The following is a 27,697-nucleotide window of genomic DNA, read 5'->3' as shown; positions in this document are numbered from 1 at the left end:
TTTGTTTAGGATCACAGGGAGTGTTGTGATGGTAAGGAGAGGGTTAAATGTAGTTTTGGACCCTGAGTTGAGAAATTGCTTTTTTTTTTCGACCTGTCCACCCCGCCATGGCTGGGTAGCTGGAGCTGTTAGATCTGCTGAAAAGTAAAAGATTTACTGGAGTTCTATTCAAAGTGTAGTGAGTTAATGAGTTACTGTTCGTTTAACACTACAGTGCCCGGGATGGACTCTGGTCCTACCACTTGAGAGATAATTTGTAAAAGAAAAATGTCTCAAAACTCACAAAAATATAATTCAATATGAGTGAGTCCTGAACAATTACCCCTAGGCAGGACCCAGTCAAAACCAAATGGTTTGTTGTTTTTATTTTTTTTATTTTTTTAATGTTTTAATGTTTAACGGCGCTTGCGGCACTATTCGGTCATTTCAGCACCAGTAAAAAGGAGGATGGAATAGTAAAATAAATCTAGATTTACGATTAAAAACACTTGTTAAAATGTAAGACAAAGGGGATGGTCATACATGAGAACAGAAGTAGATTACAAAAGCAAACTATCAATGTGGTATTTTTGAGATCATCCAAAAATCCCATCCAGGCTCAAGCACAAGATCTCACAAAGAGGAATACATACATTGTTTGTTTTTGTTTTTAAGGGTTTTACGGCGCTTGCAACACAATTAAGTAATTTCAGCGCCAGTAAAAAGGCAGAAAATGGGATAGTCAAAAGTTATAGATTTACAATTGAAAGCACACAAGAAAGAGTAAGGCAAGGGGGTATGGTTAAAAAATGGAACATATGAAAATTCCAAGAGCACACCATCGGTGTACCACGTTTGAGATCACCTAAAGTCTCATTCAGACACAAGCATAAGTCCCCACTATAATTCATGATACAATATATTCAAAACAAAAAGTATAACAGTACATAATAGAGAGATGATTTACAATTTACAAGGAAAACACAGCACCTCACAAAGCTAATACTATACATTTGACTGTTTCCCTCTCAGCCAAGGACTCCAGCAATGGCCAGAACAAAAACAAGTTATCCCATTCCAAGACAGACAGAAAGCAACTCAGAAAACAGATATAGGGGGATAGAAGACAGTAAGTGACCTCCCTGTTCACTTTGGGAGGTCAGGAACCCCACCCATAGGAAGACATTCAAACGTTTACACAGCATTATATTTTAAAAAAACATCAAAACTATCAGTAGATATCTTAATAATTTACAATTACAAGGAAATAAAATATATGTTTTAATGATATAAACGTGACAGTTTCCCTTTCAGCCAAGGACTCTGGTCATGGGCAAGACAAAAACAAAGTAATCGTATTCCAAGACAAAAGCAGAAAGGAACCTTGCAATTAGTGTATAAAGGGGGAGAGAAGACACTGCAAAGGTAACCTCATCGCCCAACTTTGGCGGTCAAAAAACCCCATCCAACCAAATGATCTCACCTCCGAACAAAGGCACAGAACAACAACGATGATTCAGATAGTAAAGGGGATAGCAGTGACAACACATGTGCTTCTTTATAGAACCTCGCTTACATATAATATTTTAGCTTCGTGGCCTTACTCGACAACCGTGGGAGGTCAAAAGACCCCACCCATTCAAATGATCTCACCTCAGATTAAAGGCACAGAATAGCAACGATGATTCAGATAAAAAAGGGGTTAGCTGAGACAACAAAGGTGCTTACACATAATATCTCAACTTCGTGGTCTCCCTATAAGAAACCAAAAAAAGTACAAAACTTATTTTGAAGTAATTATCATGACTTTATTTACATTACTATAACAAACCTACCAATAAAGTCGTTTATGACCACATATTAAAATCATCATTATACTATACACATAATTAGTGTACCAACTCAAACAGTTTCTGTGATTAGATTATCAGTCAATTGTTATTCAATGCCTCCCTGCATGATGTAGATTCATGAACGTATGAATTACAATATTTCATCTATAAACAATACATACAACATTATTATGTACCCACATGTCGGCGAGAGAAACTATCCACAGATCTTAATAGTAAATTTAAGTGAAAATAAGTCAGAAAAAAAAGAGATTGAAAATAAATCGGAAAGATAAAGGAATAAAATTAGAATTATTAATTCAAAAATAACAAACAACAAAAACTATATCAAAATATTGAAAATTCTTTTAAATCTCTTAATATATTTATATTTAAAAAAAAAGAATTAGGTTACTGTAATAGCGAGTCGGACATCATAATGTAATAAATATAAAATTTAATTTCAATGGATTACTTTAATTCTAGGAATTTTCCGGCGCTTAAGACGCATTCTTTTACAATGGTTTACAATAAAAAAAATACTTTAAAAAGAAAAAGTATTTTTAAAAAGGCATCCATAATATGATTGTCTCCATCTCAGTGAAAGTCCCTAAAGCAGAGTCCTGGTAATGCGTTTGTCAATTTGTAATTGAAACCAAGAAGATGATATTTTTAGAATCTTCAATAAATTTTTTAAAAATATATACATTTCCTAAATCATTTTCCCCCCAAACTTTAAAGTTGTAATCCAGATAATCTCTACTAACTGCACAACAAAATCCAAATATTACACATAAATTTCAATTACCCAATAATTATCAGTCTGACTAAGCCAGCCATTGACCCATGCTTTTTTTTCCAAAGAAAGAAAACTATAATTGTCATGAATATTAAAATAAAACAACACCCCCCCCACAAAAAAAAAAGAAAATAGCATTTGGAAGAAACAAATAGAACTTTTAAAAAATGTCAGCAATATAGCAGTATCTGTGGATAATGTGAAAGACTTTTATCAATAATACAGTAATTACATTATGATGAATTATATACACCCAATCAGTTGTAAGAATATTATATAGCTTAATTTTCACAAAACACTTTGTTTCCCGAAAACCAAACCCTTCACCAGCTTATTTTTCTCCCCACATGAAAAGAAAATCATTTAAAACATTGTAACGTCCCAAAAGGATCACTTTGATATAATTCTTATTTCTTTGAAAGACAAATTATTGCTTACATTGGAAAATAAGCTGCCGATGTAGGTTCAAGATGAAGTGTTTATATGAAACTTTATGAGGAATTTTATATTACACACTCACATTACACATTCAATCACAAACACACACACACACACACACACAGAGGACACCATCACATACAACACACACACACACACACAAACACCCACATAGCATTTACTCACACATCATCATAATATAAAGTACCATAACTTTAATTTCAATACGTAAATATATACCTTCATACAAAAAAATGAATGAATAGGACATGAAATAATAAAAGTAAGTTAATTATATTCTCCATGAAAGGCCATCACTACAAAAGGTTGCCATACCTCGAAAGAGTAAAACTATACATTAAATTCCTCATATATAAAAATCAACATTTTCTCCACCTTAACAAGATTTCAAAAGACGAAAAATAGATGAGGTTGGGCCTTGGGTTCGTTAATACCGGTTAATTTTTATTTTTTTCATTTTTTCCCCTTTAGATTACAAAAATAAATAAAATAAATCAATAGATCGATAAATAAATAAATAGATAAGTAAGTAAATAAATAAATTAAAATGTACTTCGCCCAGTGGAGAAAAGCAGAAGGATGTAGAATTTCAAGGTTAAATTTTCACGAGAAAAATAAAATGCATTATCTTGTGACTTGGAGGGGAAAAAAAAAACAAAAACCCTACAAAAACAAACAGATTTCAAGTATTCAATGAATCAAAAATGATTTCAAATTTTCTCCATATCAAAAAAAGTAATGCAAAAATCATATCAATAAAATGTTCTAGGCAGTTAGGAAATCAGAATTTTCCTTTAGATATCCCTCCATTAAATTCGAATTCATTAAGTCATCTTCACTCTTTATTCCAAAATACATTCTGCTTATAGTTAGAACAATCTGTCTGCTAGTCTCAAGCTTTTGAGTAAAATTGAGACCGTTAAAAATACACTAGAGACAAGAGATGATCAGGAGGGTACAATATTTTTTCTCTTTGCTTCCGATATATAACATCTAAAGTAATGCTCAGTCTAGCCGATTTAGTCAGTCTACATGAAGAAGTATACCCCTTCTCTTTAGTTCTCATAAACTTAATACTATATTTTCAGTTTAATGCCTTTTATAATAATAATAATAATAATAATAATAATAATAATAATAAAAAATATAATAATATAATATAATAATATAATAATAATAATAATAATAATAATAATAATAATAATAATAATAATATAATAATAATAATAATAAAAATAATAATAATAACAAAAGCAAATAACAACAGCAATAAAAATAATAAATAATAATAATAATAATAATAATAATAATAATAATAATAATAATAATAATAATGATGATGATGATAATAATAATAGTAACAACAATAAAATAATAATAATAATAATAATAATAAATATAATTATAATTATAATAAACATCATCCTCATTGTCATAATCATAATCATCATCATCATCACCATCATATCCATAATGATATGTAGCAATACAATTTGAACTGTGTTGAGTCACGAATATCGATAATGAATTATTACAATACATATTATATCATTTTCAAAATCAAAGTTGCAACAAGAAACACAAATCACTTATGAATATAATTTTGTGTTACATATCCATAAATTTCACTATCCAATCAAACTTTAAAATTGATCAACATTCTTTAATATGGGTATAAAATTCTGTTTGACATTCACTTAATCGGAAATCAAAGTATGGATTAGAGATATACTTGTAGGCAATCAAATTGCAAGAGCAATCTTAAAACAAACTATTTCAACTGAAAGAAAAAAAAAGTTATACTCATAATAATTATTACTTCCCTGAACGAAATTGGACTACATTTGACTTCAGATTTACAATCCAAACGGAAACCCTATAGGTATTGAAAATTATTTAATTAAATTTTGATTTTCCCTAAATGTGGATGTTGATTTCCCATGAAAACAGACCTATTCGGATATTTCCTTATCAGCAGATAGTCTATGGTGAAACACCAACAAAATTTATTGGAAAACGTTACAAAAAAATAAGCTGAAAGAGTTGTCAAGCATTAATAAAAAAAACAAAAACAAAACAACTGGAGATCCTTATGAGGATGAGCCTATAAATCATGTCATTTTTCTTGGCATGGTTAACCAAACAATCAAACAAGTAAATTGACATTTTCATCTGTATCGTAAAATAAACAATTTGAGAGAGTTAGGAATAGGAAGCGTTTCCACTTGTTTCCTCAAAAAGGCAGTAAAGTCAGGACCTCTTGGCTCTGATGGAGTGTATTTTCTTTTACTACCCATATCATCTATGTCATCATCTTCTTCTGAACTACTTAAATCCTCATCATCGGTGCTGTTATGATGGTCACTGATAGGGTCATTTCTTTTTGTTTCATTTTCATTTTCATCCATATCCTCTTCTTCAATAGTTTTATTCCCATTAGAATTCAAAGACTTGGGACCTTGACCCCCATTTCTGGAAGACTTGAGCGAGGGAGCCTTTTCTCTATTTTGACTATCAGTTTGGTTACTTGTAAATGCCCAAGCATCATCAAAAGACGTTTCGTCAGTGATATCTCCATCCTCATCTCTACTATCACAGAAGACAGAGTTTGACTGAAGACTTCCAATGTGGAAGGTGTCATCCCCTAGAGATCCAAAACCAGAAGTCTCTGAAGCTTCAGCACTTGTGCTGTAAGATGTTTTGTAGCGACGAGGGTATGATGATGTTACCACCTGAATAGGACCTGAAGATGTTGTGGCATTAGCAACCAATTGGTCTTCCTCATCTGAGGAAAGAGACAAATTTGGCTTTGAAGAAACTTTCTCTTTTCCTTTCCACATTTCTGCAACATCCTTCTTGCTCTTTGATGAATGCTCATTGGCTGATGATGAACAGCTTGCACATTCTGGTTGTGAATTTGTCTGGTCCATTACAATATCTTCTTTTCTTTTTTTCCCAAATTTGTAGGAAAACTCTTTTGATTTATCGTGAAATTCATCTTCTTCATCACCTTCATCATCTGCCACAATTCCATCCTCACTATCCATGGATTCAACATCCTCACTGACAGACTTCAAACTGTGATAATTATTGTTATCACTCGAGTTCATTTGTCCAGATTTATTGTTACCACCATGAGATTCCTCCACATCATTCATCTCTTCGTCGGATAAGCTAGAGTCAACTTCCTCTGTATTACCCTTGTTTCTCTCTCTCTTCCTTCTTTCCTCTGCCCTCTGACGTTCCTGAGCATGCCTCTGTAGTTGAAGATCTAAGAGTGAATCATCTGTTTGATCATCATCAGAGTTGTTACTGTCATCACTATTTCCGAATGCCCCCAAAATCATTAGCCTCTGAGCAGTAGGTAAGAAGTTAAGTGGTAGCCTTACATTTTCTTGCTGAAATATCCTTGTAGCTTGAAGCTTCTTACTTTGTTTTGATGTGGTCTCTTTAGATTCAGGTATATCAAAACAAAAGTTCTGACGGATTGCGTTTCTCACTGCAATCGCACATTGGTTTTGCAGGGAAAGTGGATTCACTTCGGCTGAAAGATAAAAAAATGAGGGAGAGAGATTAAGATTCACTGATATAGTTAATACAGTTTGGTAGAGAGAATTTGTCATACCTTGACACCGAAAATTTTACAGGTAAACAACAATAGAGGAAAGGAAACAAATATTTGCTTCTGAAATTAAAGGGAAAAAAATAATAATTAATGAATAATTTTACAGAATTCATACACCCGAATTTAAGTAAATATTTTTTCTAATATTTCATAATCAGAAAACAGCTTCTTTAATTATGTGTGGACAGCATGGCTACAAAATTAAGTTAATAAAAAATTACACTATGATTGAGATTTTAAAGAAAATATTGTTGTTTGGCACTGAGGAATAGAGTCAGTAGTGAAACTGGGAGACTAAAGACTGATTAATCGTGGATTGATAATTGACTTGTCCAGAGAAGAGAGGACTAGAGACTGTAAAAAGAACTGTTTGGATTTCAAGTCATCATGTATGAGGGGTAAAAGATGTAAAAAGATCTCAGATGCAGTAATATTTAAATTCTAAAGCTCTGTTAGCCTAAAGACTCTATAAAGGATTGGAATCCACATAAAGTCAACTTCTGCTTAATGTCAACACCTGTTGTTGGTTCCAAATTGTCTGTTCTTGTCTAAGTATGTTCCATTGATAATGGATAAAGTCAACATTGCTTAAAGTCAACCAATCTTACCGGTCCAGCAGTGTTGGCTTTAGCAGGATTCCACTGTAATTATTTTGGAGTGATTGGGTAATTAGATCAAAGTATTAGAGAAAAATACTTACGCATTAGAATGAGTTCTGCTGGTTCACTACTCGTTGGAGGAACACAGAGAGAGGCAAAGGAAACAGGTAGAACATTATCAGCTGTGAACTCTATTTCGCTTATTCTCTTTACTTTTAAGAGCTGGTAAAAAAAAAAAAAAAAAAAACAAGAGAGAAAAATGTTAACAGAGGGGAAATAATTTATCATTATCAGGATTATAACAATTTACAAGTATCTGTTCTTTCCTATTCATTCAATTCACAATCAAACACTCAAATGTGGTTTGACTCTTTGCTTATAGCTTTTTTTGACAGTTAACAGTCAAGTGTATATTTCATTCCATAAAATAAATAAATTAATAGTAAATCTTTAAAACAATTATCCATTGGGCGAAAAAGAGCACGTAAGATTCATTACAGTAAATATGAGCCATGAGGGAGGTAGAAATAAACTTTCACAATACAGTAGAATTACTTTAAACCGAAATTTTGGGGACCTTCTAAACCATTTCGGTTTAAAGACATTTTGGTTTAAAGCAAGTTCCCATTTTGCAATGTTTTTCAAGGGTAGTAACTATTTAAGGAATTTGCTCATTTAATGGTATCATGGGTTTCCCATTAAATGGAGTTGTTGAAAAAATGCCGTCTTCGTAACCATTAAAAAATATTTTTTTTTTTTTTTGTGTTTTAAAAATATTTTTGGGGGTTTTCGTTTTCAATTCAAAATTGTTGAAAGAGTTGAGTTCGGGATGCTGTGTATTTTACATATCTCCATCTTGATCAACTTTTTTTTCATCGACTTCACATAGTATTTTGATTTTAAACTCCAACGTGTAAGCACAGTGCTTTTTTTAGACATCTTTTAGTAAAATGCAAAGCTAAAATAAGATCAAAAGTTCTTGTGCGATAATTGATAATGAATGACGCGCAGCTACTAAGAGGTGAAGTGAAATAGAAATGAAAAGGCGTGTCAATGCTAAGCTGTCTACTAGGCATCTCTCTTTTGTTGAAAAGCCATTAGGTTCAAAGGCCTAACTACATTAGAACCCCCCCCCCCCCCCCTCTACACACACACACATTTAAACAAAGTGGAAATGAAATGGCATGTCAATGGTAAGTTGTCTACCACCCCCCCCCCCACTCCTTATTCACGTGTTGAAAATCCAGTCAGTTCCAAAGCATCAACACACGAGCGAGAACATCTCGCTTGCGTGATTCTACACCCCAACTCCCCCTCTTTCCTCATTTTTCGCCTGCCAGTCACCCGCTGTCTTCCTTTTCCAGTCTGTGCGATTGTGGTGTTAGCCAAGCCCAAGTGCAGTGATTGAAGTGTTTGCCTACCCCCACCCACACCCTCATCTTATACTTACGCTCTTTGTTTAATATCGCCGGGCATTATTACGTGTGGCCACCTTCCCGAATTTTTGAAGAAATATAGAGAGAGAATAAAGGAAGGTGCTCTCAAGTTGTTTCGGTTTAAAGAAAGTCCTTCTTAGAAGTATTTCGGTTCATCGTAAGAATTAGTATAAAGATAATGAAGAAACTAGTACAATTTATTAAATTCTTTGTGGTTTAAGGTATTTTTCGGTTTAGCTTCTTTTGGTCTAAAGTAATTTTACTGTACATTATAATTTCAAAATGATTCAGAGCAGGAACATGCTCGATCAATTGGTAGAGAACTTTACTCAGAGGCCAACAAATCTAATTCAAAGCCGCATGAGTCAGAACTTTTTTCAAGCGCTCTGCAAAGATTATGTAGCTGGGGTTAATGTGGAATTATATCTGGTAAAAAAAAAAAATTTGCAACAGACCTGCGTCGCTACAGAGACCAGAATAATTTTTTTTCCATGAGTTTTATGGCTCTAAAGAACAACTTCATTGAATTTTTGTATGTCAAATCGATTTAAATTAAATAAAAATAATTGACTGACAAATCAACTCAGAAATTGAAGATCTGAATCTAATCTATCACTTCTCCTAAATTCTAGAAAAAATGTGCAACATTTAGATTGAATGAAAATAATCCAATAGGAAATTAGCAACAATCATATAAAATGGGAAATATTTTCAAAATTTAATGCCATTAAAGTAGGAAATTTTATCAGTGTTTGTAATAATCTTATATTACAGATAAATGCTTAACAAATCTCTTGCTTATGCACATACTAAATTCCTCTTTCAATCAAGATATATATTCTTCTTGTTGCTTCTTTCCTTTTACATTCATAATGATTGCATGGTGTATTACTAATGTTTTATGTAAATTACTAAGCAAACATTAGCAAAATCATAAAGAAAAATACAGAGAAAGTATTATCCATATAAGTGTACCAGATCATTTGGAGACCAAACCATATGTTACTTAGAGCGAAAGCGTTTGTTAATTGTATTCCACATTCTTACCTGATCTCCAACAGGCACCACAAGAATACCGTTAATTTTTAGCAAATTCTGAATGGTACTCTTCAACTCTGGTGGGCAGGCAGCTCCACAATAAACTCTATCATATCTCCGGTTATCTGGGGCCAGATTAAGACAGTTCCCTTGGACAAATGTTGGTTCTCCAATCTCAAGATCATCAAACTTTTTGCTTTTCTCTTTGAATTCTCTCAATCTTTCTTCAGCATATTCAACGTTTTCAGCATGTAGTTCAATACCATGGTTAATTCCATGAGGACCTGAACCAATGAAAATTTTTTGATTATATAGAATATTCTTTCCTTTAACTTTAAGTATATAGATTTCTTACATTCTAAAATGCAAAAACAAACTTACAGTGCTCGTCAATGACTGAGAAAAAACGGCCTGCCACTGCTGTAGATAATCTGATAATGATCAACAACATTGTACTCTGAAATGGACATTGCCTGGGGATCTCCCTCACCACAGTTTACTCATGATAAAAAAATCACACAAACACTACACACACATACACACGCACATGGGTATTCTTTCAATGTCCATTGCACAGGCTACCATTTGTTAAGACAGAAAACAATTACGTTAATATATATAAATATTTATTTCAATTTGAAAAAATCATCATCTGGGTTCCTTCTCTTTCTATCATGGGCAATTTCGCAACATTTGTTTATCTTTATTGATGCCACCTCTTTGATAATTTGCTGCCAACTTTTCAAAATTCTTCCTATACCTCGCTTTCCATCTACTTTTCCTTCCAATATCCTCTTTAAGATTGTTTCATGCCTTCCAATATGAATGTGGTAGGCCATTTTCCTTTGCTTGATGGTCCTCTGTGTTATGTCGAGTGTCTAAATTTGTTCATTTGCTTTCCTTTCTTTCTAAGATGTTTTTTATACAGTCACATTTCAAATGCTTCAATTCTCTTCTCAAGACCAGTTGTCAACGTCCAAGTTTCACAGCCATAAAAAAATATTAACCTGATGTAACATTTGTTAAGCCAAAGTCTTGTTGGAGGACTTAATTCACAATGTTCTTTTTTATTTCTGCCCCACTTCTTGCATCGTCTATGATAAATTTTTCAAGATATACAAAGTTGTTTACTTGTTCTGCTGTTTTCTGATTTTCTGATTGTACTGGATACATTAATGACATACTTAAATTCTATGTCCCATCTAGAAATCTGAGATCAAAAGTCTGATAATCACATACTCGTGAAGCAAATATGACTCGCAAAATTGGAGTTTGAATAATTGGCACCCCTTATTAGGAACTCCCTTCCAAAATATATCGCCATGTAGTAAAAGCCTAAGGATCTCCAATACCGGGAAACAACTGTTAAGGAGGACAGTGAGAAAAACAGGCTACTGATGAATGTAGAAATGACAGTGAAGGTTTTTTTATTTTTTTTATTTTAAGGGTTTTATGGTGCTTGCAACACATTAAGGTCATATCAGCGCCAGTAAAAGAAGAAAATGGGATGGTAAAAAGTTCTAGAATTACAATTAAAGCACCCAAGAAAAGGCAAGACAAATGGGAATTGCTGCAAATAGGAAACAGATGTGGATTCCGTGAGCACAGTATCAAAGTACTTAGTTTAAGATCACCTAAAAGTCTCATCCAGACACAATACAAGCACAGGCCCCTACTAAGAGGAATGCACTCAAATGTTAACAAATCATATATAATATGTAAAAAAACAAAACATAATGCAGTGCATAATAGAGATGATTTACAAGGAAAAAAATATCATCTCCCAAAACTATCTCTACATTTGACTGTTTCCCTCTCAGCAAGGGCATCTGGCCAGGGACAGGACAAAACAAAGTAATCTCATTCCAAGACAAAGACAGAAAGCAAATTGGAAAACAGATATAGGGGGATAGGAGTCACAGTAAGTACCTCCCTGCCCACTATGGGAGGTCAGGAACCCCACCCAGAATGAAGGTGTCCATCGCTAAAAAGAAAGAGTTTCCACAAATGATCATTTTGTGTAGTGAGGAGTTGTGAAATGAAAATAGTGAGAATAACATTAGCGATCGAGGAGAACAGTGGATGTCATCTGTTTCTCACTGCTCCAAAAATTCTGACAAGTGAAGTGTTAGTATTATAAATATATGGTCTCATTGTTACAGTGTTTAAGTAAGGTGGGTGGATTGTTGAATATTAAGCAACCTCAAAGGAACACTTTCATCCACACAAAAATGAAGCTCAGGCTGTTTCTGCGACATTAGGGACCATATGAAGAGCATATCTGAACAAATAGCAATATTGTGCATCATCTATCATGTTGCAATTGTAATGCAGGGAGGCACTTATGGAATTTGAGAGGGAAACTGTTAGTGTAGTAGTGACAATAATAAAAATAATTTTAAAAATAAATAACAATAATAAAATTGAGCATTTATACAGCGCAATATCCACTAAACCTATTCAAAGCACTTTACAAAAGGTCCCTAGCCAACAGCAATATACTTACTTAACATGAAGGATGAGACATGACACCTGTTAGGCAATCTTCAGACAGAAACAATGCTGTTAACAGTGCACTCATTTTACACCTGAGTACAGTGAAAGAATGTGAGTAAAAAACATTTTCCAAGGACTCAACAACGTGCCACTAAGAGCAGGACTTGAACCCTGTACCTTATGGTCCAAAGGCAAGTGTCATGCCACAAGACCACATCGCCGCACAATAATAATAATAATAATAATAATAATAATAATAATAATAATAATAATAATAATAATAATAATAATAATAATAATAATAATAATAATAATAATAAAAATAACAGTAATAAAAATTATAATAATATTTATAATAACAACAACAATAGTAATATACCTATCATGAATCCAACCATTGTATTGAGATAACCAGTTCCACTCCCCAAGTTGAGAAAAGAAAGCCCTTGCTTGAGATCTAAGGCTTCCATCACCTCGGAATATATGCAGGGAGCAGATAAGTGTAGAGTGCCACTTTTCCAAGCTAGGTCTTTATAAGCATTATCACGGCTCTCTGGCAGGTAGTAATGGGCTCTGTCAACAATCCGGAAGACTTGCTCTACATTTGCACTTTTAATGTATTCTGCTTCTTTCAGATTATCAATGAGATCATCATTGTCTTGGCCTGTACTGACAACTCCTCCCATTGTATCTTGGGAGAGTTTATCTTTGAGTTCCTCCAGGAAAAGAAGTGAAAACTTGATATCTGTGCATGAAAAAATAAAAAATAAAAATAAAAAGAGAGAGAGAAACAAATTAATAACGAGGAAAATAATTTTTAAAAACAAGCTTAGTAATTTCAAAAATATTCACTGACCGTGGTTCTTCTTAGCTTATAAATTTTGAGTACCATTCAAAGATGATGCACATCCCAATATTTAATAATAAGCTTTGACATCAATCATGTTTTAAAGAGAAATTGCTATTCCAAAAGTTACTACTTCTATGTTCCAAAAGTTACTGCTTCTATGTAAAGTATAATTTGAGAGAGCATTTGCAGGCAGGTGGCATCACTACTCCAATTGTAATGGTAATAGCAATAAATTATTTAACCCATTCAGTACCATAGCGTTTCAATTTTATTAGTACCAAGGGAAGGGAAACAATTTGATTTTTTTACATGTACTAAAATTCATACAAAGTCTATTTTTGGGTCAAATTTAAAGGAAAAGGCTATTCGGACCCGAGTCTGAATTGCTTCCAGTGGCAATTCGGACCTGAGTCTGAATTGCTTCCCATGGCAATGCGGACCCCGAGTCTAAACTAAATAGAACTCCGTGGCTAACCAGGGTCGAGTCTGAATAGTCTCCGAGAGCTCTTCGATTCGGAATACTGCAATGCAATGTGCCCGAATGATGAACTTATCATTAGTATCATTAGTGAAACTCTCAGTTAGTATTCCGTTTGCAGTTATAGAAACTGTATTGGTCTTCCTAACACACACACACACACACACACACACTCATGAGTATCTCTAAGTCATTAAAAACAATAATCACACCCCCCCCCACCCCCCCCCCCCCCAACAACCATTTCCACAACCCAAGAGCCGGTGGCTTTTTCTCTTTGATCTCGTATCACCATGTTCTCCCCTGCGTCCAGGCCGCGGTCGTTTGTGGATTACCCCCCTCCCCCCCCATCCCATTACGAGTTGATCATTTTCTCTCCGTATTCAACCAGTGCTTATTTTATTAATAGGCACCTAGTCCAGTATTATCTAATAATATTAGTATTAATTAGAAGTATATTAGTAATCTGACCCTACCCCAGTGGCGGGGCTCTATTGCATGGTTTGCTGACAAGAATCACCTCTATTTTTATATTTAGAAATAAAACAGCATATTTTTTCAATTAAAAAAGAATTAAGATACTGCCTTTTGTCAAAGCCCGACCCATACTGCCTATTAAATAAAACGCTCAATGCCCAAAGTCATATTATTCTCCTTTACCCGCACTTTTTCTCGGCCGCAAATGGCAAAATATATAATGTAGAGATATGTCATGCATGTATCTTTTGGAACATGCTCATGGCAAATCAAATCTTCCAATCATTACACAAAGACACTCTTTTATCTATGCGAGGGCAAATTGATTGTTAATGTTAACAATAACGACTACAATTGTAATCTCCAAAGACCACGAATATTTAATCTATGTTTTGTTTGTTTTTTTGTTTAAAGGTGCTTGCAGCACATTTAGGTCATATCAGCGCCAGTAAAAAGGGAGAAATTGGATAGTAAAAAGTTCTAGAATTACAATTAAAAAGTGCCAAGAAAAAGTAAGACAAAGGGGAATAATAGATCACCGCTTTTGAAGGTATAGTCATCTTCGGGAGTTCTAAAACGTGACTTGCTCGCTCACTTGCCCTCCTACCGACTGACAACTGACAACTGAGAACGAACAGCTTCCCCCCCACCCTACCACGCTTCACTTTCGACCCAGCTTCGACTTCCGACACTTCCTGTGATTGCGCAAGCATATTGTGGCAGGAGTCCGAATTGCCACGGGAAGCAATTCAGACTCGGGTCCGAATTGCCACTTCGTTATTAAAATTGGTTTCAAATGAAACTAAATAATTGTACTATGACAGAAAAAGAAATCAATAGGCGCTTATGACCAGTTAGTATGAAAAAAAAATATTTGTGATACAGGATTTTACATATTTTGAAAAAATAAGAACTCTATATAGATACGTAATGATGGACTGTTCAGTCAACTATGACCATGAGACCTACAAAACAACCTCTGCACAAGTTGGCGACTACCCACTCATGTGGAGATACATGCCTCGTGCATATTATTTATTTATTTTATTTCTCATCGTGAATAAGATGTAAAAATCTATTCAGGACAACAAACTTAGTCTAAAAGGCCTGTTCCACTTTATTAACTTAAACTTTTAATTTTAAACAACTAAAAATGCTCGATTTTTCTGCTTCCCAAGGCATTTTCATGTAGGGGATGCCATTGTCTCACATCATTATTGCAGGCCAAATAAATGAACACGCGGGATAAGGGGTGATCTCACTTTTTACTCATTCTTTTAAAATAATATTTGCATCAGAAGAGCTAGGCACTGACTGAAAGGTGGCAGTGTGTATCATCATGCAAATGCAACGGGTAACGGAGGTGTTTGGTGTTTTCCACATGGTTACCGATCAATTCTTCTTTATTTTGCTCAAAATCTACAATGCATTAAACAAAAAAAAGGAAGCAAATTTTGAGAGTAATTATAGAGTTAGAGTCTCCTTTTCACGTCTCAACAAAGGCAGTCCCTCAGCAGCACCTACTCCAATCAATCAGGCCCAGGTCGGCAGACGAGCTGGACTCGTTTCTCCATTTATTTAAGTTTATTTAGATATTGTATTAAAATAACATTTGTCATAGAATGTAATCATCATTCATTTTACATTGTATGAAAGGAAGAAGCTGGAAAATAAGATATTAAATAGTCACCTGTTTGTTTTTTTTTTTGTTCGTTATCGTCGAGATCAGTCTCCAAAACTCGTTTTCGTTTATCAACCTTGTCAGCTGGGCCTTGTGAACCAAAACAACAACAATATGACGTCACTTCTATATCAAGAATGTGAGAAGATGGTAACGATTATAAAAATAATAGTCTTCTTTAAGAATAGTGCAGTCTTATCATTGAAAAATTAGTAAATTGCACGGATTTTCAAACCCGAGTTAGAAATTAAAAGAAAATGAACGCATTTGATTGCGTGTTTTGTTGATGTAATAGCGGCCCTGTCCCACTTTCGCCGATGTGCAAATACGTTGTATTTACTGGGTTAATCAAGCCTCCTCCTCTGTGTGAAAATTCGCATCAGTAAGATAATAGAAACATTCTGATACTCAATTTGAAGCAAATAAAAATATGAAGGCATGTAAGAATGTTTGATTTTCAAATTAAAAGAAAGAAATAGCACAACAGTCGAAGTTATGATATTATAGCATGGAAAGACTGAGGGACAACATTGGCTGTTTCTTTTCCCTCCGTACGGTATTAACTGTCATGGTCGTGGAGAGAGCAACCAGCACAAAAGTGACGGTGAAGAGTAAGTCTGCTGTTTTTTAATCAATTGAACTTATTCAATCATTAAAACTGACATGTAATGCATTCCATTTTGTTGTTTGGAACACATAAGTCACATTCTTTTCGTAACAACTGAACAAAATGTATTGTTTCTTTTTGTTAAAAATCACTCCGAAAGCCGGGAAGTTGTTTTTCGGCATGTTTTTGCCTTTACCGCAGTTTCTAGAATTATCAAAAAATTAGTATAGTCGACTCTATTTTGACAAGAAAAAGCATCGTATATTTTTGCGGTGTTTAATGAAGACATGGTTAAGTCTACACGAGGTCAAGCATCAGTTTTCAATTTTAATTTTGTTTTCTGAAGAAGAAAAACTTGAGGTGTGTCTTCAACATAAAATTCTGCCGTCTCCAAGTTTCGAAAACGAGGCGAGACTGGGTCGTCTAATGCCCAGATAGCGCTGATTTCCACGTTGTTGATGCTTGAAATACCTTCAACAAAAGTTGATTTATGCATGAAACATTGACTTTAAACAATCGCCAACTTTTTAATTCTTTTTTTGACACCCGCGGTTGTTTATCGTGGTCAAATATCTTGACAATCATTTATTTTTTGACAATTCTTTCGACCGTCAAAAAGTCGCTCTTTTTTCTGCGGAGGCTATTTTTGGTCAAATATGCGCAACTTAAATTGCTGTCTACTGGCCATTACACTTTTTCTTTTTTTCTTTAAATTTTAAAATACGATCTGTCTGATAATTTAATAAATGAATTGTTCTTGACCCCCATTTTCAGATCCCTCCAGGCCAATCCCGATAAGTCTTACGTTCAGAAATTTTTGCTTGTTTTCAGTTTGTTTTTCTCAGAATAATAAAAAAACTAGGGCGGTTGAAGTTGCAGTATAGCATCCTACTAAAACTAAAACTCTAGATAGATAGAAGCTTTATAAATATTAAACTACTAATACTAGCCACTTAAATGACAATATAAACTCTGGTTTATAGTGATACTGTATCATTGTAAAAGTCGTTTGAATTTTGTCTATATAAAAGTAAAAGCAGAGTTATTCAATTTTTTAAACCATAAACACCCCAAACATGGCAATCACTATGAATCTTGGCTCCAACTGACTGAAGTACTAAAAGGGGATTCCACTAAAAAACTGTGATGTTACCAGGCTAATATAATATGGAATACACTGACCACGGATGGAATACACTGACCACGGCATTCCATGCTGAAACGTCATTACTTTGGTAGATTTTGAAATGAATGTGATTTTATGGAATGCTCAAGGCTCAAGGGGTATCCTGGAAGCAGTTTGATAGTTTTGAATTGTGTAGGGGGGGGGGGGGTAATATAATATAGTCAAACAGCAGGTGCCATTTCTCATTCTACATGAGTTAATCATTGCTGCGGGCCAGGGACCCGGTGAGCATGTTTAGTGGATATTGCGCTATATAATGCTCGCTTTGGGTTGTTTTTTTTTTGTTTTTTTTTTTTTGTTATTCAGTGATGCCAAAACTCCTGTTTCACCAGGAAAAAATTCAGTCTGGATCAAAAAAATTCCGGGTTACTGGCAACTTCCGTCATTCCGGGGAGGTCGATTTGTTCCAAGGGTACCCCCTCCTCTCCACTACTACTACAACCACCATCACCACATCACTACCACTACTACAACCACCACCACCACTTCATCACACTACCACCACTACTACAACCACCAACACCACATCATTATCACTACCACCACCACTACTACTACTACACCACCACCACCAAAAAAACAAAAACTTGAGCAATATAGCGCAATATCCACTACACATGCTCAAAGTGCTTTACAAAGCCACATCATCATCACTACCACTACTACAACCACCACCACTAAATCATCATCACTGACGCTACTACCACAACTGTCACTACCACCACTACTACAACCACCATCACATCATCATCACTACCATTATGCTGCAACCACCACCACCACTACCACATAATCATCACTACCACCACTACTACAACTGCATCCATCCAATACCACCACATCATCATCACTACTAGTACTACAACCACTACCACTACTACTACAACCACCACCATTATATCATCTCACTACCATCAGTACTATAATCACTACCATTAGGTTTTGGAACTTTACTTTTTTTTGAATAAGGAAACTTGGGGATTGTATTTGGCATTGTGCTTATATATAATATAGTTCTAATCAGTTATCTATTTAGAACTATGCAACATGTAAACCCAATGCCAAATACATTCCCAGTTCTCTTTTCTTCGACATTGAAATTCTTCCGAGTGGTGTCTGAAATTCCTGTGAGTCAAATTTAAAGTTGGCATCTCCGGTTATTTTGTTTTTGTCTTTTCAGGAATAAAAATTATGGCTTATGTTTTTAGCCCCCAATCTAGTTGTCTTTCCGTTAAATGAATATAAAGATGAAAAAAGGAATTGTTATTTTTTATGTGAATTTATTTTCGTTTAATTGCTTTTGTAGATTTATATTATTACCAAGGAGGTACTTGTTTGAGATCTTGCGAGTCCAGAAGATTCGCCATATTTTTCTCAAATTGTTTGTGTGGAGCACAGATAGTTTTTCAGCATCTGTTTTGGTCATGCACCAACACTGATCCGTTTACATCCGCCAGATTTGTCAGTGGAAACTGTGAGCGGGAAATAAGCGTAACTCAGCTCATGAACGATCCCCAATGGAAACCACTAAATGAAAGATGTTTAATCAACAAACTCCTCGTATTCCACAAGGCACAAAATGGAAAACTCGAAATTCCAACTAGCCATTTGAAACGGAACAACAACAAAACAAGAAACTCAGCATTTAATTTTGAAATCCCCCACTCAAGAACAAACCATCATCTTTACTCTTTCTGCCCCTCCACCAACCGACTTTGGAATTCCCTACCAACCACTTGTAAACAAGCCCTTTCGACTGATGACTTCAAAAAATCGCTCCCTGCTTCCCTCTAAAACCTGTGTTACTGAAAAGACGCCCTTACAATCTTCAGCATGAAGCTTTGGCCTGAGTGGAAAAAGAAGTTTAGGAGAGCAATTGAATAAAATGTGTTAATTTCCCTTGTGATCTTGGGTTTGGTTGAGTTCACTTTTCGGTTCAGCAGATTTAACCCTGTTCATTTAATAATTTGAAGACTTCAATCTAGATTCATTAATAATTTCATTTTTTCCTCATGGCTATGCCGACTCTTTAAAATTGTCTTCAAATTATTCATTAAAAAGGGTGCAACAATATGAGTGCAAGTTTCTCTTTATTAAATCTACAAGTTTTAATTAGATATCTTTGTATTTCTTAGATTCAAAGATGGCTGAGGATGAGACAAATAATACTGTCTCTGCCATCTCTGCAGTGTCAGTTTCTTCTGCACCGGGAGTTCCCAGTTTCCAACTTCGTCAACATTTTATATCACCCTCTGGATTTCAGTTAGCCAACAATACAGTTGTTCTTCCAGTTCAGGTAAGACCTTGAAATTGAAATTTGTCGGAGAAACATTTTCTAAAACCAATTCACAGCTGGACTCTGGTTCCTGTCTCCATTCAGTTTTTTTACAATTCCTCCAGATTACTTCTGTCCATTCTGTTCTCTTTGCGTAGCGGCAAACTGTCCTGATAAAATTGGGACTGTCCCAATTTAGCAATACGAGAAAAAAGTAAAGTAAAAAAAAAATCAAAATGGACTGTGGAAATGACCCTTGCATGTCCCTGGATCATGCTTTTTTGACCAGCAAATTAAAACAAGGTACAGAAAAAGCTTTAATTCTAGATTATGTAATATAATAGTCCAAACATATTGCGTTTTTGGGTCATGGCGGTATTATGTATTTAGGTGTCCCGTTTTAGCTCTTTCCAAAGTTGGCCACTATGTCTTTGCACAGTGGACAGCTGTGAATGCCAAAGTTATCTTTTGTAATCTGTATCCGCCAATTCTAGTTCTTGAAATCCATTCTAAAAGTAATAGTATCTGTTCAAGATAAAACTTAGGACTACTTGTTAGATTCATTTTGGAAATCTTATGTTATTATTTATACATATCCAAGCCATTTGAGCCTTTTTTCCTTGGTGTTTTTAGCCATTTCTCTCATGCTGATTGTTTCATTACAAAAAGAACGTCAATGATAGAAATTTCAATTAAATATATTAATTTCATGTCAGTCATGAAGTGATGTTAAAATTTCAATTAACATTTGCTTAAAGGTATGTTTGTTGCATAGGTACATTTAATTTTAGATTGTATGTAATGTCTGTCACCAAATAGAGTGGCTATTCTGGCCATTTATGACTTGAATGTAAAGAAGTGCATTGCTGGTCAAGCTTTAATCATATTTCCATTAAAACGGTTGGATATTTTGTATGTTTAAAAATCTCACTCAAGTTTAACTTCTTTTCAGACGGGTGCCATGTCTCAGGGAGATAGTAATGTCCAGATTCCCAAAGCAGGGGTCCCTTTGATTGGAGCCAGTGCTGTTCCTGGTCAGCTGTCATTTCAAGCCCCTGTTGTCTCACAATCAGTGGCTGCTGCATTTCAACAAACCATTCCAGTGTGTCAGAGCATCCCTGTTGCCACAACAGCTGTAGTTGGTCAACAAATCACCTTGCAGAAAGGACAGCAGGTCACTCTACAAAAAGGTCAATCTGTCACTCTGCAGAGATTTCAAACTAAAGGTACATTTATTCAGTTTATCTTTTTTGGGAGTTGGCTTTTTTTAGTCATTTGCTAGGAATGCTTTGTGGCGAAAAAAAAAAAGTTAACTCTTAACAACGTTTTTTTTTTTGTTGTTGATCGAGAGATCACTTTAGTTTCATCAGTATTTTGAACAGCTGATTAGTCAATTCATTTGTCTTCATTTTGATTTGAAATTTTCATTTTGTCACAGAGCATTTCATCTTTAGGAGTAGGAAATTGTAAATGTAATTTGTACTTTTAATATAGTCACAACATTAGAGAATGCAATACAGAGGAATGGTAGAAATTCAATATTAGATGGAGTTAGAAATATTGATAGTACAAGTACAGAGAATTGAGGATATTTTTTACGTACATAGTTTAAGGGAAGGATTTAAACAAGACACATCCCTCAAAATCAGTTAAAACACACCAGCTCATCAGAAGCTGTGCAAATTTTCACGACACCAGATTCAATACCCTCAACATCACCATCAAATGTAACGGCCGCCGTTGGTCAGGAAGTCATTCTACAAAGGGGTCAGCAAGTCACATTCCAAAGAAGTGGACCAGTCTCACTACAAAGATTTCAAAGTAAAGGTAGAGTCAACGGATTTTTACTTTTTAATAAAAAAAATTTTTTTGTGTTTTTTTTTTTTTTTTTTTTTTTTGGTCTTTGCCATGTATTTGTTTCCTTGCCCATTGCTTTGCTTTATACCTACAAACACTTTTTGCTATCACAGTTGAGGAGAATAATTGGAATTAATTTCAATGATATCAACACCACAGAAAGAAATCTAGAGGTCTCGACAATGTCAAGATACCCTCAATTGTGAATAGTATTTGAATGATTTTAATAACCATTTGACTCCAATTATAAAAAAGAACACTTGCAAAAGATAGTTTTTTGTATAGACAACTACTACTGAAAATGTTATTGAGATATTGCAAAATGTCCCTCATACTTTGTAACTTTGGGGAATAGACATGTAAAATGGAATTTCATCCAGATAAGTGCCAGATTTGTAAATAGCAATTAAAACCAAACCAATATACTATATACATGCTAGATGCTTAAGGGGTTATTAAAGAGATGAAGATTCAATGGACGTAATAAAGTAAAACACGACTATAAGGATGTTAATTCCATCCTGGTTTTCTTAAATGAAACACATCAAGCTATTCTAAAAAAAAAAAAAATTAAAGCTAAATGTTATAAAACCCTGTCTCAACTAATACTGGACTATTGATCACAATATAAGTGTTCACGTTCATTTTACTTATTTTTTTGAGTTGAAATAAATTTATGCTTTCATTTAAAAAGTGTTTTCATATCATTATTATTTTCCTTTCTACTGTTTTGGCATAAAGAAGATTTATTGTTTGATAAGGTCCTCATTTTTTGTTTTGTTATCGATCAGGCCAACCTATTGCAGTTCAGCGTTTTCCTGCAATCTTCCCACCCTCTATTCAACATATAATACCATCCAATCAAGGCAAGGTTCACGTAGGAAAGCAAGCTTTCTTCACTCAAGCTGGCAGTGGTCTTCAGTTATCAACAAAACCACCACCAGTAATCACTGGAAGTCAAAGTAATCAAATACGATTCACCAATTCTATCAACCAGCAGCTGACTGTTCACAGAGTTATCAACCCTGTTTTACCTCAGCAACAACAAAATTCTGGTGTGTCTGCATCATCCCCTCAAATTGTTACCAATAATATTGGCCAGGGTGTAGCAGTGAGTTTGCAGAACAGTGATTCTTTACCCATTGGAACAGCTACTATACTTCCAGGTCAACAAATATCCCTTCAACCTCGACCTGCAGGTGCCATGGTCACTGGGCCAGCATCTGTGCCCATCACTCTCACTGTCACATCCATTTCCCCAGTAGGATCACCTGTTAGCTCCTTATCTTCTTCTTCTGCCACTATACCTGTCATTGCCCAGACATCATCTTCTACCCCTTTACAACATCAACAACAGTCATTAATCCAACGGCCTGGTGTTGTCATAAGTCAACCAAATGTCATTAGAGCTGCTGGAATTCCTGTTGTTTTGCCTCGTTCTGCATTATCATTGGGTGGACGTCAACAGGTCTTGCAGGGAACACTACAGCGTTTGATTCATCGCCCTCTTGTGTCTCAGAATGGAAATTGTGGGGGTCAAGTTACTGTTCAGATACCCACCATTGTAGGACCTATTATCAAGATGCCCAGTTTTGTAAGTTAAATTTCATTCATTACACTACAGTTTTAAAATCATGAAAGTACAGTGGTCACCAGCTATTTACTCAGCTCATAATAGCATGTTTGCATGATAACCTGTTACTTAAATGTTACAGACTTTAAAAAATATATATATTAAAAATATTACTGCCTCACAGATCATACTTTGTCCAACAAGCTACAATTTTTCGCTTTCAGTTTCATTGTCTCTTTTCCCATTTCCAACCCCACCTCCTCCCAAGGGTGACCTCACTCTATAACACTCCAGTTTATAACCCCGAATTGTGACCCAAGGAGCAGCTTCTTTTTTAGCATGAGGTCTTGACCCCAGCATGACCTTTAAGAGTGCTCCGCTTCAAGACAGAGTGCTGAAGAACAAAACGTTTTGAAAAAAGATTTTATTACACCTCCCAACTAACAAAATTAGTTTGAAAAATACTCTTAAATAATTTTATGATTTTGTCAAATCTTTAAACGAAAAGGTAAATGTGGCATATCTAAACACATTGCCAAATCTTGTTGACTCATTGTTAAATATTACATTTAACTGTTTTCTCTCACATATAGTACAGGGAGACATGTCACGTCACAGCCCAAACACATCACTATCCTTGCTTTGTCATCTGATTTAAAAGAATAGTTCTAGATTGTTGCATGCGTTAATAAAAGTTATAATGCATTGGCAACCTTCATAAAAACACTGCTAAAAATCTTTTGCTGAGTGCCCTAAGGGGGGTGTAATGATTGATAGTGACCAATCTAGATTTATACTTGTCTTAAACATAAATTTAATAAACTTTTATCCACCTCAGCTTGATAGATTGTTCCACAAGGATTTATAAAGTATCATGTCATCCTGGTAAATTCTTTATATGTTTGGTGAAAACTGTACTTTCAACATATAAAGGTAATTTCATTGTCCATTTTCTTTTAAATTTGAAAAAGATTATTTCAAATTTATGTAGAAAAATATGAAAATGTATGTACATCTTTATTTTACTTCTTTTTTTTTTTTAAAGAAACAACCGTCCACTCCAACCCTTTTAAATCCAAATTCTACCAAAGAAAGTCCCGCACAGAGAGCACCATCTCCAGTATCTTTCACTGTATCTTCTTCTTCTGCTGCATTGTTGACAACTACATTATCCACCAATTCGATAGCAGCAACTACTCCAGCATCTACTCAAGCCTCAGCTTCTGATCCAACAATGAGTGTAAGTCTCTAAGATTACTTAATTTTTGGATCTAATAAAGTTTTACCATTTAAAAAAAAAAAATAGAAAATTCTTCATCTCCTTAAGTTTTAACATTTAATTTTCTTTTCTTTTTCTTTTATAAACTTTTTATTATTGCCATATTGAAATTCTGGGTCTGAAAGAATTGTTTGTGCAACGGTTGCTGTTGAGAATAAAAGTAAAATTTATTCTTATTTTTATTTTACCATGTTTTTTTTTTTTCATTTTCAGTTTGTAGTGTCAGACTCTTTGCCTTCCTCAACAACTTTGGTAATGTCAAGTGTCTCCCCTCAGTCAACTATTTCTCTTGTTGAGGTGTCTGAGAAGAGTCAAACAAATTGTTTGGTCTCCACTCCTGGACAGGTTTCTACAACACTTACTACAGATACCAGCAAGCAGTCAGGTTCAGAAAGTTGTGCTAAAACTATTCATACTGAAGGACCACAGCAAACAAATGAGAGCAGCTGTAATGTAAGTCAAAATCCCTAAATTCTGCGAACCCTTGGAATTTGTTCTCGCTAACTAGAATTAGGAAACTTTAAAAAATAATTTATATCTGAATAAATTTTACAGTTTTTAAATTTTTCTTAGTGCTAATAATAATATAGTCAATTAACTGAAATCAGTCAATTCGTCAAATTCAAATATTTTTTAAAAGGAAAGAAAGAATTCATGAATCTTAGTCGATTGACCATGAAGTAATTAGGAATGTTCCACAGTACTACGCTTAGCTCAAGGGTTGTTTATATTTACGATGGATATATTGCCAAAGCTAAGCGACGCTTCTTAGAATTGCAATGTCTGAACACATCCCAGTGTATTTTTACACAGCCTTCGTGACATTATCTTTTCACTTTCCAAACCTGTCGTGATCCCAATGGTAGCCAATTTTAACTGAGCTGCCGAGCGATAAATTTCACTGTTTCGTCTAAGCCAAAATTAACCACATTTACTTGGTGGAACCAAAAAGTATGAAAAAGTTTAATGCGAAAGCCGGAAGTGCGTTATGAAGACACTTTCAAATCGAAAATTATATGATTGCTACAAGCACATCTCGATTGTAAACTGGTTGACTGTTTCTTCACTGATTGGGTACCTAATAATAAGATTATAAGAAACAATTGTAAGTAGCCTAATTAATTCCCACGTAAATTAGTTTTCTGCCATTGTTTTGCTCAAGTGAGCTTGCTGCTTACTATTCATCTCGATTCTTGGGATTTTTCTGATACGATACAAAGAGTTTCAGTGAGGTTCAGTTTCAGTCTCAGTCAATTTTTATAGAGCTCATACAGGTCTAAATAATAATGATAATATCGTTTTTGTCCATGAATGCAATTTTTCATTTGGTTACAACATAGACACAATATACGCAAACAGACAGGCATGAAACAAAAAGTGCGAAACAACACACATGCACAGACTCACGCTTTAATAAGGCTTCATGTAACCTATCTAAAAGGCAAACAATGATGGCAAACATTAACTTATAAATATAAATAACATTTTTATGTTATCAGAGTTCTTTTGTTTTTTCAAATTAAAAATTTCCTTATTCTTTCTCTTGGAAGAATTCAACTGAAGGCAAACTTCTGTCAACTTCAAGCACAAGTAATGACGGGGGAGATTTGCCAACAAGTACCAGTGAGATGTCAAACAATATCTCAGTTTTACCTAACTCCATTGCCACCCTTAGAAACAACAAAAATAACACTGTTGTGTCAGTAAGCAAAGGTGATTACTTTTCTCCAATTAATATTTATTGTGTTTTTCCTTTTACATTTTCAACCATTAAATTCGTAATTTTAAGCTTAATGCAATGTCAAGAATGACCCTCGGTCAACAGAATAATTTTGAGATTATTACGTAGTTATAGGATAAGCACAAGTTTAGCTTTTTAATTTTAGCCACCATTTTTTTAAAAATCATTAAATTTATAACATCACAGCTTTGCTTCAACAAAATATGACAAGTTTCATTATCACATTTTCTTTCATACCTTTGTAGATGGTAATCCAAAAGATGAAAAGAAGCTGTCGACTGGTGTTATTCTGACAGAGGGTTTCATCGATTCAAACTTGCTGGATTGGAAAGACAATGTTGGTACTTTACCTGGCACCGACATGAAGGTTTGTTGCTATTCTCAGGCCTATTTTTCAAAGTTTGTTTTTAATATTGAAGTTCATTTGCCAGTTTTTAAGTATGCCAATAATTATTTAAAGAATTATTCAAAAGCATGATAATTATTTGTTTATTTATTTGTTGTTTTTTTGTTTTTTGTTTGTTTGGTTTGTTTTTTTTTGGTTGGGGGGGGGGGGGGGGTGTTAATGACAGGCTGGGAAATATATGACTTCTTTATTGGTTCCCAGAAACCACTTTAGTCAAATGTTGACAAATGGTTTGTGCCAGGAAAGAATGAATCATATTTTTTAGTGTGCAGATAAAGATTTCGAGTCCGGTCTACCATATTAATGCAGCCTCGAAGTGGGCCGGAAAAGCCGGGAACTTTATTTGATAATTTCCCGACGGGAAAAAGCGGGAAAATCGGTGAAATTGTCTGGGGCCGGGAAAAAGCCGTGAGAAACATTTAGGTGAACAACAACCCAACATGTATTCTTCAGCGTAATCATTACCCAACTGCGAACGATCGGCTTAGAGCATGGCAGGAGCCTCTTATGGTTTCCTCACACTACTAGTACTAGGCCTATGTTATGACGATCGACCAATCAGCAAGTCCGGTCGCATTCGTAGAGTACACAGACTATTACATGTTTCCTGTGCATGACGTAATTATAGTGGTTTAGAGTCATCGCTGAAACACTGGAAGACGGCAATGGGATAGTTGCGTCAGTTGTTGAATAAATATCCAGGCACGGTTGATAAGTAAAAAAAAAACAAATTATGTTGTAGTTACATTTGAAACAAACAAAGTAATCACTGATCTCGTCTCATTGAGATATAAAGAATGATATAAAAATCAAGAAAATCGGCCGATAAATAAAAAGTTGCTAAAAAATCGAAAATAAACAAAAGCAATTTTTAAAATCGAATTTATTCGTAAAACAGTTGGTTTTCAACCCATTTTTCTGAAACAAGGACCAATGTTCTTCTTTTTTCAAGCCGATTTCAAACAATGTGACTTTCAAATTCCTCAGAATTATATTTTTTACTTTTAGATTTTAGCTTTTAGGC

At 34.6% G+C, this 27,697-nt stretch overlaps 2 protein-coding genes across 3 annotated transcripts in view; one reads left to right on the top strand and one right to left on the bottom strand.

Moving 5' to 3' along the window:
* Window positions 1-5,092: 5,092 nt before the first annotated feature.
* Window positions 5,093-15,848, bottom strand: LOC144963100 (uncharacterized). Its single transcript, XM_078896753.1, has 5 exons — window positions 15,759-15,848; window positions 12,643-13,008; window positions 9,777-10,051; window positions 7,395-7,515; window positions 5,093-6,613 (listed from the first exon to the last, which is right to left on the bottom strand). The coding sequence occupies exons 2-5, from the start codon at window positions 12,947-12,949 to the stop codon at window positions 5,238-5,240; spliced, it is 2,079 nt and encodes a 692-aa protein (XP_078752879.1). The 5' UTR covers window positions 12,950-13,008; window positions 15,759-15,848; the 3' UTR covers window positions 5,093-5,237.
* A 440-nt stretch (window positions 15,849-16,288) lies between these two features.
* The window catches only part of LOC144963099 (lethal(3)malignant brain tumor-like protein 3), a 33,318-nt gene continuing 21,909 nt past the window's right edge, over window positions 16,289-27,697 (top strand). Inside the window, exons 1-9 of one of the 2 annotated variants that reach the window (XM_078896751.1) lie at window positions 16,289-16,360; window positions 19,678-19,838; window positions 20,770-21,043; window positions 21,516-21,644; window positions 22,466-23,268; window positions 24,293-24,487; window positions 24,740-24,979; window positions 26,077-26,239; window positions 26,513-26,634. In XM_078896751.1, coding sequence (XP_078752877.1) covers window positions 16,318-16,360; window positions 19,678-19,838; window positions 20,770-21,043; window positions 21,516-21,644; window positions 22,466-23,268; window positions 24,293-24,487; window positions 24,740-24,979; window positions 26,077-26,239; window positions 26,513-26,634 — 2,130 coding nt within the window. In that variant the 5' untranslated portion in view covers window positions 16,289-16,317. The remainder of the gene's footprint in view (window positions 16,361-19,677; window positions 19,839-20,769; window positions 21,044-21,515; window positions 21,645-22,465; window positions 23,269-24,292; window positions 24,488-24,739; window positions 24,980-26,076; window positions 26,240-26,512; window positions 26,635-27,697) is intronic. The other variant, XM_078896752.1, reaches the window with a different exon arrangement.

Source organism: Berghia stephanieae, chromosome 1, assembly GCF_034508935.2.
Source record: "Berghia stephanieae isolate SIO BIC M18660-M18661 chromosome 1, UCSD_Bste_1.3, whole genome shotgun sequence".
In the NCBI taxonomy this organism is placed as follows: domain Eukaryota; kingdom Metazoa; phylum Mollusca; class Gastropoda; order Nudibranchia; family Aeolidiidae; genus Berghia; species Berghia stephanieae.
This window is presented reverse-complemented; position numbering and strand designations above follow the sequence as displayed.